The sequence below is a fragment of the Brassica napus genome, chromosome A8 (assembly GCF_020379485.1).
Source record: "Brassica napus cultivar Da-Ae chromosome A8, Da-Ae, whole genome shotgun sequence".
In the NCBI taxonomy this organism is placed as follows: Eukaryota; Viridiplantae; Streptophyta; class Magnoliopsida; order Brassicales; family Brassicaceae; genus Brassica; species Brassica napus.
Window position 1 is genome coordinate 12,173,148 of NC_063441.1, and position 13,963 is coordinate 12,187,110.

Here is a 13,963-nt window from a genome sequence, read left to right on the forward strand (position 1 = left end):
CACCTATACTACTACAACCGGCTCTGATAAGATAATGTGTGCTCTGCATGACAGTCAGATTATAGCAGTTTCGTGTTCCTTCAGGAAAATACCTAAGGTACTTATGAGGCTTTATGGATGCCCTGCCAAAAACAGGCTCATCATTTTTGGTTCTACCACTTTTTCCGCTGCGAATGAAATCAGCGTCGGATGAAAAAGTTAAACCCGTGGACTCTTCAGTATAACTAGACTCGTTATGGGGCATTCCGCAATCTAAGCTGATGAATCCTGGTATTAGTCATGCAAAACAAAAAAATGAAAACCTAAATCTTGTGTAAATATGTGAAGTCCAAAGATAATATAGCCACATAAAGTTCGCAATATAATTATTTTGGCAATATAAGTTAGCTTTGGTTAGCTGAAAGAAAACAATGAAAAGGAATGTTTACGTGCATAAGATTTTTTAACCGTACAGCATAAAATACCTTGTTGACCGTGGACGTCACCAAGATCGGTAATGAAAAAGATCCCTATTAGGGCAATTAAAACAAGCCTGTGAATACTCTTCATTTCCAATATTATGACAACAACAAAAGGTGTTCTGATTTCTGAAATAAAGCTATTTATAGGCATAAAGACAAAGAGGGTTATCAGTTTTGAAAATGTGAATGTCACCTGAAGATTGACGCTGATTAATTTAACAAATAAAAGTTAGTTGTATATGCAAAATAAAATGCCAAATTGGAAGAAGTTTAATAATAGAAGATGCCCCTCCAGGTAGGTGCAATGGAATTTCTCTCATATATGCCTTTCGGAGTTTCCAGCACGTCTTCCATATTTCTGTATGTGCAAACACGCATATACATAATATTTACTATTTAAGACTTGGTGCTTGTTAAAACCACAACAACATAAATTGGATATTGACTGGAGGCTGTAACTTTAACAAAGAGAGTTGTGGTTACACCATGTTTCAAAAGGTGAATGGATGGTATCACAAGACTTCAAAATTATTTTAGAAACATCCGATTAGTTAGATCATCGTCAATGGAAAGTATCTTACCAATCATCCAACGAGACACTAAAACAAAACCATTCATCCATAAAGTATTATTGCCTCTTTTTGGATCAAAATTCAAAAGTAATCTCATTTGACTTAATGCAAAACTTAAAAAAAAAAAACTCGATCTCTATCGCTTTATTTAGAGTCACTGATTAATTCTTACATCAACTGTATTAAGTAACCATAATATTAATTATTGAACTGTAAGTTTGTAATAAATCAATTTCTTTCTATAAACTAATATCTCCAAAAAGATGATGCAAAAATAAAATTTACAACGCTTTTTGTGTTTTGGTCTTTCAAGAAGAAGCATATCCATGAGGATGACTCTTTTGCCACTTCCAAGCAACTTCAAGACTCTCTTGAAGATTAGTAAAACGAGCAGACCAATTAAGATCTCTCAGAATCTTTGCTGGATCACTGTAAACCTCTGCGTAATCTCCAGGTCGTCGAGGCAAAAAATCTACTTGTATATCTACTCCTGTCGCTTTCTTACAAGCTTCCACAAACTCCTTCACCGATCTTCCTTTTCCAGTTCCTACATTGTAGATTCCCACATTTCTTGGCTTAGCCTTCTCAAGAGCCTTCACGTGAGCATCAACGAGGTCAGTAACGTCAATATAGTCACGAACACAGGTTCCATCTCCTGTTTTGTAGTCTGTTCCTTTGACCTGAAGGCCTGGAATCACACCACGAGCTGCATCAAAACAAGCACCTGATATGCGCCCGTGCTCACGTAGCTCAGGCTTTGGAGCTTCTCCTAGTCTACCTTCCGGGTCTGAACCGATCACGTTAAAGTATCTGTGAAGTCATGATCAGACATTGTTAGTTGATGAAACCAGCTCCAAATCAGGAAAAAACAGAACACTGACCTTAGGATCATGACGGCCATGTCAGAGTTCTTAGAGAAATCAAGGATCATATCTTCAGCCATCTTCTTAGCTTTTCCATAAGGATTAATCGGGACCTGAAACCGATCATTGTTAAATCTGATGAGACCTGATCCATGCCCATGAGAGTGTTTCTGAAACTGTTTTCAAGTACCTGTGGAGTAACTTCAATGATTGGCATTTTATCAGGTTCTCCATAAGTGGCACATGTGCTTGAATATATAAACTTCTTCACTTTATGTCTAGCCACAGCTTCAAGAACTACTAATGTGTTAGATGTAATGTTGTGGTAATACCTACAAAACCAAAAAAGAAAACAGATAATTGTTTTTTCAGTAACCTAACATGAGATTAGGACACAAAGAACCACAAGTCATGGCTAGAAGTTGTACTTTAGAGGATCTAGAGTGCTCTCTCCAACATAAGCTACTGCAGCAAAATGCATAACAGCATCAAACGCATTCTCTGAGAAGATTTTATCGACCTGAAATGTTTCGGTTAAGAACTTAGAAAACAAAACCATACTTCATACAAAAGAATCTTAGGAACGTGAAGGATTACAGCTTTGGCATCTCCTAAGTCGGCATAAATGAATTGAAGCCTCCCGGCTTCTGGGAACAATCCCTGTAGAACCTTGACGGCGCCAAGATTTCCTCGAGAAAGATTGTCCTGTTTGTGAGACAGAGATATTAGGTTTATACAAAACCAAGCATTGCAGTTTAACTACTTGCCAATAACGAAAAAAAAAATATACCACAATGGTTACACGGTATGAATCCTTTAGTAGCCTAAGTGCAGCATGTGATCCGATATATCCAGCGCCACCGGTGACTAGTACATGTGTCACTCCTTCCTGGCTGCGAGAGAACTGTGAAGAACAACAAAATTACATATCCAATCAATTCAAAGAAGTAGATTCAGGAGAAATGTATCTAGCAAATAGGATTGTGGAAGTTACTTACTGAGGTTGGTGAAGTGAAACTAGGTGCGTTCTTGAGCATTGTAATGCATAAAGCTGTAAGAGAAACTATCAATATAAGCCTGCCCATGACATTGCTCTTTCTTTTGGGTTCCAAATAATCCATCCCTGAAATGTTACAAAATGGAAGAAAAAATTGTTTATCTATACATTTTTCGGAAATTCTTTCCATATTGTAAAAAAAAATGATAGTTTGATTATAGACCAACCTCCTGCAAGAGGGCTTGTATTTCTCCCTGGACTTCTGGTTCTAGAGAAACTTAGCATTTTTGAGATTCAGAAGAATCTGTAGCTTAAAAAGCACACAAAAGTGTTATGTTCTTGGTATTGAGACAAAAAAAAAAGCCTCCACAAAAAAAACTCAATAGCCAGCAAATATGAAATTCATGCAGCTGTAAATTGCTGGTTGGAGAAAAAAAGAAAATAGTTTATAAACAGATCATAGGAGGGAAGAAAAATAATATTTTGTTGCAAGTGGGACCTGAATGAAAAGAATGAAAAAACAAAGATAAAGACAGGCAAAAGTTGAATACATTTTATGGGAAATAAAGATTAACTTAATTATGATGTCACAAGTTTAATTATAATGTTAATTTAAATGTTAACAGGAAAGAGGAACAGAGAGCATGTTTGTCAAAGACAGAACAGAAACATACAAAGATTCTGACAAAAGTCATCGTGTTTGATCAGAGTTTCGTTGTAAAATGAAAAAAAAAAAACTCATCTCAGAAATTACGGATCAGAATTAAACCCATAATTGAAACGTTTTAAACTCAATTTCGATCAGAATCCGATAGTTATAATGGAGACAGAGATTGAGAGAGAGAGTACCTGAGAATATGTGAGAAACGGATTGAGAGGAAGAAGAAGAAGAAGAATTGATATTAACGATGGCTGAAAAAGACGAGATGTCCAACGTTATTAAGGAAGGGAGTGAGAGATAGAGAGAAGAAGGAGGAAGGAGGAGCGTAAGAGAGAAAGTAGGGAGAATCGGGTGGAAGAAGAAGAGAAAGAAAGAACGAATCATGCAATGCAAAATGAAACCACAACTACTACATGTTGACTAAGTCTTGTTGTAGAGATATCTTTTCAGAAAAAAAACTCAAAGTTAGAGGAGTTTTTAATAAATATATCAAACTTATCCAAACTTTTTTAAGGAATTTTTTTTGCTAGCTGCACCCAAGTATATTCTAATACGGTGGAAACCATCCAAAAATATCGAATATGTCAATAACTACATCAAATTTATGTTAATATATGTCAAATATATGAAGTAATAATTAATATACTGACAACATCATAATCAAGTTTAATTGATTTTAAACTTAGTTAATGGGATCAATCTATAATTAATATTTTAAAATTTACCCTCTTCTAATCAAAGCCGACCTGGCCCAAGATTTTAAACCCGACCAGACATAAGTCTTTTTCCCTGAATTAAAAAATTAGGGTTCGAAGCCAAAAAAAATTGGGGATTTCGAACGGAGAGAGATTGATAGAGAAATGGAAATGGGTGGAAGATCAAGCAAAACATGAAGGTTCACTGTTGATTACCTCATTGTGACCCTCTTTCTTCGATTGATCCTCTTTCTTCGGTTAACCTCATTTCTCCTTATAAACTGTAAAATTGACTCTCACTCTCTCTCTAGAGACAACTCCCTCCCTTTCTCTCACTCGGTCACTCTAATCTCTATTACCCCTAAATCGATTCTGAAATGAACCCTAAAGTTTTAGATTAGGGCAAAACATTGAAGTTTAATCGAAAACGGGTTGGGTTAAGGAGTTGGGTCGGGTCGGATTTAGTTGATTGGAGTTAAGTTTAATATATTACAAAGATCTCATTAACTAAGCTTAAAGTCAATTAAACATGAATATGATTTTGTTGTCACCATATTTATTGTTACTTCGTATATGTGGTATGTATTAAAACGTGGTGTAGTTAGTGACATATATATTCTAATATTTTGGATGATTTCCACCATATTAGAGTATAATTCGTGTATCTGGCAAAAAAAGTTTTATTAAAGCTAACCAAAATTAATAAACTTTTACATTAACATGTTTCATTACAAATCTTCAATATAAAATACGACATAATATCTAACTCTGACGGATTTTCGAGAACATTAGTTTCACAATTGAAACATGAGAATGTCGTTAGAAAACAAACTTTATTTTCATTCATGTTCTGGATGAGAATGAAACTCATGGAGATAAATGTTTAGACTTAAAAAAGACCCAAAAAAACAATGTCATTGGTCGAATGTCCACACTATATATACATAGAAGAGTTTGTTTCCCTTTCAGGAATAAATGAATGAGGTGTTTAGTTATGATGCGATTGCAATGAATGTTATAAGCAACCATTTGTTACAATCTTTATTTTTCTGTTTAGTAATCAAATACTATTGGAAGAAAAAAAAAAATCGAGAATGATCACGTTTCTTTTGTGCAGCGACTGCCTAACCATCTAACGATTAGATCCCAGACAGTTAATTATGTAAGACTTTTCTTTACATACATAATAGACTTCATAGCAATATAGCAGTTGATAATTTCAGATTATACATAAATTTCAAGTCATAAGTTAACGCACGTAAACTGTTGATCTTGCATATTTAAGTTATTCTTTTCTTTTTTGAAAGATGTTAAATAAGAAAACAGAATCCACATGGACATTTTATTAAAGATCATTACATAGATAAATCTATCTGAAACATGATATTACATAGATAAATTAAAAAAAAAACAAATTAATTAATAATCTTGTGAAAATTTTGTTGCATGAAAATAAATCAAGAAGAGAGAAATTTATTCATGAAATTTGTTTCACGGTGCGCATCATGTTCTTGAATTCAAAAAAGTCAACGCGACCATCCTTGTTCCGGTCAACGGAAATGATCATCCTCTCCACTCTCTCCATCTCTCCACCTTCAGGCAACCCTAGCTTCTTCAAAACCGCCTGCAACTCCCTAGCGCAGATGAATCCATCACCATTCTCATCAAACACCTTAAACGCCTCCGCGAGATCAGATTCATCGGCTGCGGCGGGCGAGGAAAGATCATCGTCTCCGGCGAAGAAACAATCGTCAAGCGTCTTGTGGAGGGAGGAGAAGTCTTCGAAGTTGAGACCGGTGTTTCCAGGCTGGATGTAGGACTCGACGGTGGATTTGAGGTCGGAGAGATTAGCGTTGAGGCCGAGACGAGAGAGAGCTTGGCTTAGCTCCTCGAGGGTGATGAAACCGTCGCCGTTGTGATCGAATAGGTCGAAGATGCGTTGGAGACGAAGAGCGTTCAAGCTTGGGCTTCGTAGGCTGAAGGATGGTGATTTACTCGTAACTTTCTTGTTCTTCTCGCCGTTGCTCGCCATTGTCGTCTTCTTTCCAGTTCTTTCTTCTACGTTGTGGAGTTATAATCTGAGATAAAGAACGATTGGAGTCTAATTATAGAAGAGAAATAAATGGGGAAGTGATCCGTTTTTGTCGGCATTGACGGTGTCTGTCCCGACATGTACGAACTTCGGACATTAAACTTCGTAAGGACAGCATTAGTTCACTTCACATTAATGCGAAAATAAAAAGAAGCTTCCCAGTTTTTGACCCGTTCGCATGAGCCCGATCGGGTTGAGCTAGCCTACCAAACCATGAAGCTAAATACATCGTTAGTTCATAAGAGCCCATTTACGAATATCATTTCTTCCAATTTCAATTTCATTATCGTATCTGCAAATTCTCACATCATAAAAAAAAGATATCGAGACACCAAAACGGTAGAGAGAAACAAGACAATCTAGAGACAAGAAACCAATGCCGCATACAGTTCAGATTTAATATGAACACCTTGAAAGACTGAATCTCTCCTCAATAGTCTCAAGATTTTCATTTGATTATTCCTTTGTCTTCATACAGAGGCATGTCTATACTGTATTAAAAAAGGCACTCGCCTCAGACCTTCGATTAATAAAACTGTTTTTAGGATCTCAAAATTTAAAATAATTTCTAATTTAGTGGTTTAGACTTATTTAAAAAAAAAATATTTCTATAAAAATTAATTAACTCACTTTTTGAATTCATGTATTTTTTTCTATATGACATAATATAACATATTTACGTTATAAACTTATTCTTTTATAGTATTAGACTTGTGTATTTGGTGAAAATAATATATCATGTTAGAAAATTATTTTCATTACGATTGTAAATAAGTTTATTTTTAAAACTTGCCTTAGACCCCTAAAACTATTCGCACGACACTGTCTTCATATCAGTTTTTAGATTAAAAAAATAGTTTTTTTTAAATAAAAATGAGAGCGCAGGTTTTTCTTTAGAAAAAAAATATATTCTAGAGTCAGATTGCTTAATCATTTAAAGAATACATACCTTAATTCCCTTTGGAAAAATTCAAGATCATTGGTTTGAAATGATTTATAAGTATAACACAAAATAATAGTTTTAGAACAGGCTAAAAGTCTAAAACTAATAAAAAAACTTTTTGAATGCAAACAGAAAAATGTTACTCTCGCCTTCTCGACCTAGAAGAAGTAAACGGAAATCGAAGAAAAACACGTAATCCTTAAATGAATTCGTGAACGCATGCAACGTTAGTTACGTTACTCAGTGTAAGCCACAAAAATAAGAACCCTTTCATTTTCAACTTTTGCAATACCACATAACAATCACAATATCAAATCATTATTTGTTGGGTTATTATCTTTATATTATCAATTTTCATATTGGAGCGTATCATTCAGCTCTATCATATTTCTTTGTATTTACTTCAATTGAAACTTCTTAACTCTACAGGGTTTTATGTTTGACGTGTTTCATCTAGAACATGGGACATGATCAAAAGTTCAACAAAAAAAAAACATGGGACATGATCTGCATATTGGTTAGAGCAACATATTATTGGTTGGTATCTCAAAACAAGTATCTCAACAAGTTAATATTATTTTTACCAAAAAAAAAAAAAAAAAAAACAAGTTAATATTACTATTTAAATACAATTCCGACAATAAATGGACATATGACATTAGGAGTTCTGATGAATTTCTGGTGAACTCTCATTTGAGAACTTCATTACACTCTCTTTCTTATTTTTTAATTAATTTTTTATTTATTTTAAAGATGAGATACTTTCCTACATACTCCCACGGGAGATGTACTTGTACCATTTTATGTTATTATTAATTAATAATACAATATGTGATTATATATTCCAAATATCATAGATTCTCAAACAAAATATGATGATGTTGTGATATTTTGGAAACTGTACATAATTGTCAGAATTATTGATAAAAATAGTGATTTTATAATTTAGAGGTCATATCACTTATATATATTACCTATTAAAATTTTTGAAGCATAGTGTCAATGTTTCATTCTATGTCCAAGCATCATAATCTTATCTAACAAGCTAAAACTTTCCTTTAAAACAGAATAATTAGAGTGTGCTGCTTAAAATAGTTTATTTCTGTCTATCTGAGCTTCTAAAATTATAAAGGGGAATTTCATGTTTACCGTTTTCATGGCATCACATTTCAATTTTACCACCACTAAAGGAACATTTTCAAAATACATTCTTCATTAAATAAAAAAAAATTGAATTATGCTTTTTCAAATTCAAACTTTTTTATAATTTTTTTTTTCAAAATTTCTTTTTGAAAATTAAAAATTATGTTTGAAACATTTTTTATATTTTTAAAAATATTTATTTATATATTTATTAAAATACTAAATTTCAAATTCCAAAAATTATACCTCACCCCTCAACTTTAAACCCTAAATCTAGATTAGTTAACTCTAGGGGTATAAGTATCTTTTACCTTAATTACAAGTGAATGTAAAAGTGGTTAGTGTAAACATGAAAAATGGTACAATGAATGTGGTATTTGTGAGAACTTTCCAATTATAAACATATGATGTCTTTTTCTCAACATAAGAAAATTTAAAAGTCATAAAGAAACATCAAAGAAAAAAATGAATCTGCAAAACTACAACTAACATTGTAAATCCCCTATATATTAATCATGGAGCATTACAACATATTTTCGTAGTCACGTATCATCACTAAGCTGATTTTAATCCTTAAAAAATAAGTTGGTCCATATAAATATATATTATACTTTTTATTAAACTAACTATGAAATTGATTATTAGTGTACAAAAGAATATTTTCAATTCTTTCCTTAAATAAAAGCTACAGAATTACCTAATATGATTAACATATATATATGTATATATGAAAATTAATGATTATAAATAATACATATTTGATAACAATTTTGGTCATCTTTCTTTTTTGTTTAATTTTATATTATTAAAGAAATTAAGCAATCACATTAAGCATATAATAAAAAAATTGGATTTTCTTATTTATTATATTTTGAATTTTTAAAAACGATTATAGCTAGATTACTAAAAATTGTAAGAGTCTCACATTAAAATTTTTGCTATCAATGGTTTAATTTAATTTGTTTAAGTAAGATACAAATGATCATAAATTATATGAATATGAAGTCTCATTAATAGATATTCATATTATATATCATTTAAATTAAATTATATACTATATATAAATATGTTAGTTTCAAAATTTGCAGTGAAAATTTATTGAGATCTTAGTATTTTAATTTTGAAATTTGTATTGAAAAATGTCACATTAAATTTTTGTAATTAACGATTTAAATTTTTTATTACAGCAAATATACAAATGTTAATACAATCATATGAGCAGGAAGTGTCAATAATAAATATTTATATTAAAATATACTATATATATATATATATCTATGTCAATATTACTAAAGTTAATTATATACCATATAAAGTAAAAAAATGTTTTAATTTATTTATCAAAAACATGATTCTAAATTAACAAAAGTTATTAGTTTTGATTTATGTGCTTATTCTAATGCATATACTTTTATATATACAAATTATTTTTTTAAATATGTTATTTGATCTTGACAATCCCATAAATATGCTTCTTCAAACAGAAGTGATTTTTAATATTTGAAGCACTATATATCTATTATTTCATTCAGATTAAATAATTTAGTCTTGATTTTTATTCCTAAAAAAACTTTAATGAAATATCATGACAAGATTTCAATCACCTTCTTTTGAGTTTGTTTGAATAATTAGAGATTTGATCATTCGTCTAATATTTGTTTCTCCCTAATGCCCTATTTAGCTATTATAATTGTAAGAATGAGAGATTTGAAATATTTGTTATAATTTTTATGTTTTATCATTTAATAAATAAAATAGTTTTTAGTTTGTACATAATTTACATATACTAGAATGGTAAAATATTATATACAATTTTTATCGGTATACTCTTAAGTAACTAAGCCTCAAAAGCATATGTTAACAAAATAAGTAATATGTTTAGTTGTTCTAGAATTAGATGATTTTTAGACCGAACTGGTTAATATATACTAGACAAACATTTATATGCGTTTTCTCTTTCATTGATATGTGTTTTGTTTTTTTTTTCTTCTACAGATGTCCATCTTTTTAAATTGACACTTATGTAATTCACCGAATTCATAGAAAAAGTTTAAAAAAAGAAAGAAAACGCATATCAATGAAACAGAAAACAAGAATGAAAGCACAATTTTATAGAGGTAGAAAAATAAAATCAGTTATGAAGAGTCAATAGTAAACAAATCGAGAGCAGAAAACCTAATCTTCTTTCGTCATTTTACAATCAATGTTGTCTATCCGGTTTTGGTGATCCGTATCAGCCGCAAATCTTAATTTTATTTTGTGCATATGAAATTTTAAAAGTAATTAAAATGAGTTGTAATACGTTAACTATTCAATAACGATGATACATGTGAGAAAGACATTTGTATTTGGTATATAAAAATGAAAATATTACATTGAGAGACAGTTTTATGCTTTTTATAACATAATAGAGCAGTTTTTACTACCAAGACAGTTTATTCTAAAAGCTTCCTTTTTCCTTAACTAAACTAGTCTATTATTAACTACGCATCTAACTAACTAAACTAGAGTATAGGCGGGAACCTACTTCAGCCGCACATCTTTCTTTCCATCCGACGACGACGAAGATTAAATCTGAACACATTGGACAAGATATATATATATGTCTTAATTCCTGACCCTTGGATTTACTGCTGTACTTTTACTATTAATGGCTCATATTCATTTTATCACTCTATAAAAATTGTATCTAACACTACTAAAAGCCGAATAAGGAGAGCAAAGAGCGTCCCACGTAGGATTTTTTATTCAGGCCAATAGGATTACTTTATTTTGCCACATCACACTTGCTTCAATCGATACAAGAAAAATATTGGGCTATTCGTATGGGCTCACAATAATTTGACATATTGCCCATTCCAAGCACACCTCTCCCATTCAACTGAAGCAAAGATCGACTCCGGCACTTCCACTTCGTCGGAACCGTTACGCATCTATGCATATCTGAATTTATCACCCATCTTGATCATTCAATTCTGTTCTTTACTCCTTATATCGGAGCAGACGTTATCGTTCTGACTCCTTTTGTTTGTTACCTTATATAAACCCCTTCACCACAAATCTCTGCTCCTCATCAAAATTCACAAGAAAAACATATACAACAAAGAAGCTTGAATCAGAAGTTGCAGAGAAGCAATCAAATATCGGTTGATTGAAGCCCAATCTCAATGATATTTCTGCGTACAATAAATTTCTGAAGAAACTCATCGCGAGTGGATCAGACTCTCCGTTCGATATCATCATGTTTCTGAATTTGAATCTTAGCCACTTTGTTCAGATTCTAGGTTTGATGTTAAGATCCGTACGAAACTTCATCAAATACTGTGAAGGAATATAATTGGCGAGCTGGAATCCCAACACTGCTGCTTCAGCGCCGTCTCAATACGTCTGAAACGCATCCACCGAACCGTCTTTCGCTGCAGTGGTAATGTGTCTGAAAATGTGAAACTTAACTAACGGGTCTTTCTGATTATCAGGTAGGCTCCCTTTTGTCCTGGAAACAACACCTGTAAGAAATGCTTCTGAACTTATTGCCATCTCTCTAGATAGTTTTTGTTAGATAGATTGGAATATATACTTTGATATGCTATTCCTAATTCAATTCCGTTAGCGTCAGTAGTCTTCGATATAATTAGTAATTTTTCCCAACTATTTCTTATAATGCAGTGACTACTGACTGGTGTGTGTATGTGGGACTATTTCACTATGAAAGGTGATGTTGTTAAACCAGATCCTAATTGGGAGGAAGATGAGATCTTTTATTGCTCAATTTGTGATTTAGAGGTTTGCCTTTTTCAGAAAATTGGGACTTTTCTAGACTGTTTTGTTTGTTTGTTTGTTTATCCATAAGCTTTCTCTTTGGATGTTTGGTGTAATCAGTGGCTCAATAACTGCCTTGGGAAAAGGTACTACAATACTTTCATACTTCTAACGGTTTTCGTTTTGCTCGTGGTTTGTATTGTCTTTCTCACCTACCTATATAGCTCATTCACGTGACAGAACTGATTGGCCTTTGTTGCAAAAGCTAATTTTAGAAGGTGGAACAGCCATTTCCATATTTTCAGGTGTTTTGTGGCCAAGAAAGGGATGGAAACTGAACTCAAGAGAAGGTTTCATGTAGTGTTCCCTAGATGGTCTCTTGCTCCAATATCTGTATGCTCTTCACACTTACTTATTTCTCATGAAATCTAATCCAATTTCTCTTGCCTTATGAAGTTTGTAATATTTTGTGTTTTACAGGTTATGTTGGTTTGGTTAGCAGCCTATGTTTCAGCAGCCATGGGGAAATTTTTCCTCTTCTATCTGGTTCTTATCAAAAAGGTAATTCTTATACAGTCTCCAAGCCATAATTAAAGCTAGCAGAATTACTCTGCTTAAATTTATTGTTTAACAGGTAGTGCCCAAATACTTGCAGAGGATGAAAACATATGACTATATATTAGCAACGGGGGGAGGAAATCGGTTTACAGAAGTGGACCCTTCTGATGAGTTAGATTCTTCTTCAGATGAAATATGAAATCTCCAATTTTGATTCGCCTGAAAGACCAAGACAAATGTTGATCTCAAAGTTTATGTTCAAAAAAGCAAATAAGATGAATACATAACTCTCTTTCAGTTAACTTTTCCCTTTTCAAATAGTCTTTAGGTGTTGATAGAACTAGCAGAGACCATCGAAAAAGAAGTAATCAGATGGGCGCTCAACTTCTTCCCTGATCAACAAGCAACCAGGTTTTCCATGTTAGCATAATCCCATTGAAGATGATCACTTTAAGCTGGTATCGAGAATGCTGACCTCTGTGAAAGAAGACATGTTGTTCTTTTGAGTTCATGAATCAATGAAACAAACTCAGACAGGGCTCTAAAGTCCCTAACTTCTGGTATACTGCCCGAAAAAGTAGTGCTTCTGAAATATGTGGAGGCATCTGAGTTATTAGCGTCCGATGATCATTTGTGTCAGTTTTTCCACAATTCGGATTGGTTTCCAGTTATCTTTTTTTTTTTGCACAAGTAAGAGAGGATTAATAGGTTGGCAAAGTAAATAATAACTGTATGAAGCTAGAAAGTAGCAACTATAAACTCTCAATAAAAAATTGTATTTATCAACATATTCTTGAAAATTAATTAGTTAAAACAAATAAGAGAAACAATTATTTTAAACAACAGAACTGTTGGCCCAATGTTTTATTTATTGATAAACATTGGGTGCTTTTTCAATAACTCGCATATTTTAGATCAATCAAATTTAAATTTTCAATCTAGCAAATCATTTAAGAAGCATATACTCTAAAAACAGAATCACTTTTCTAGAAAACGAATACTTAAATTTTCATAACAAAACAAAAGAAGAAAATGTACATATAACATTAGTCTGTGGGTTGCACAGTGTCAGTAACTTATGATACAGAGAACTCCTCCAATTGATTGTAAGTAAAAAAAAAATAGATATTAGTTGATTTTTAAATTAAAAACTAATTTAAGTATTTGTAGATTAAAAATTCAAAAAAAAAATCCAAACAAACAAAATGAATGAATAACA

General features: G+C 32.2%; 2 protein-coding genes across 3 annotated transcripts; both read right to left on the reverse strand.

Moving 5' to 3' along the window:
- Positions 1 to 1,053: 1,053 nt before the first annotated feature.
- LOC106366992 (probable UDP-arabinose 4-epimerase 3) lies at positions 1,054 to 4,548 on the reverse strand. Of its 2 annotated transcripts, none has more exons than XM_013806673.3 (9): positions 3,743 to 4,548; positions 3,121 to 3,203; positions 2,895 to 3,019; positions 2,687 to 2,800; positions 2,494 to 2,601; positions 2,325 to 2,416; positions 2,087 to 2,228; positions 1,915 to 2,009; positions 1,054 to 1,843 (listed from the first exon to the last, which is right to left on the reverse strand). In XM_013806673.3, the coding sequence occupies exons 2-9, from the start codon at positions 3,176 to 3,178 to the stop codon at positions 1,342 to 1,344; spliced, it is 1,236 nt and encodes a 411-aa protein (XP_013662127.1). In that variant the 5' UTR covers positions 3,179 to 3,203; positions 3,743 to 4,548; the 3' UTR covers positions 1,054 to 1,341. The 2 variants fall into 2 exon arrangements, with proteins under 2 accessions (XP_013662127.1, XP_013662126.1); XM_013806672.3 differs by having other exon boundaries at positions 1,058 to 1,843; positions 3,121 to 3,197; positions 3,743 to 4,545.
- A 1,019-nt stretch (positions 4,549 to 5,567) lies between these two features.
- LOC106364521 (calcium-binding protein CML42) lies at positions 5,568 to 6,443 on the reverse strand. Its single transcript, XM_013804073.3, has one exon. The coding sequence runs from the start codon at positions 6,279 to 6,281 to the stop codon at positions 5,727 to 5,729; it is 555 nt and encodes a 184-aa protein (XP_013659527.1). The 5' UTR covers positions 6,282 to 6,443; the 3' UTR covers positions 5,568 to 5,726.
- Positions 6,444 to 13,963: the final 7,520 nt, after the last annotated feature.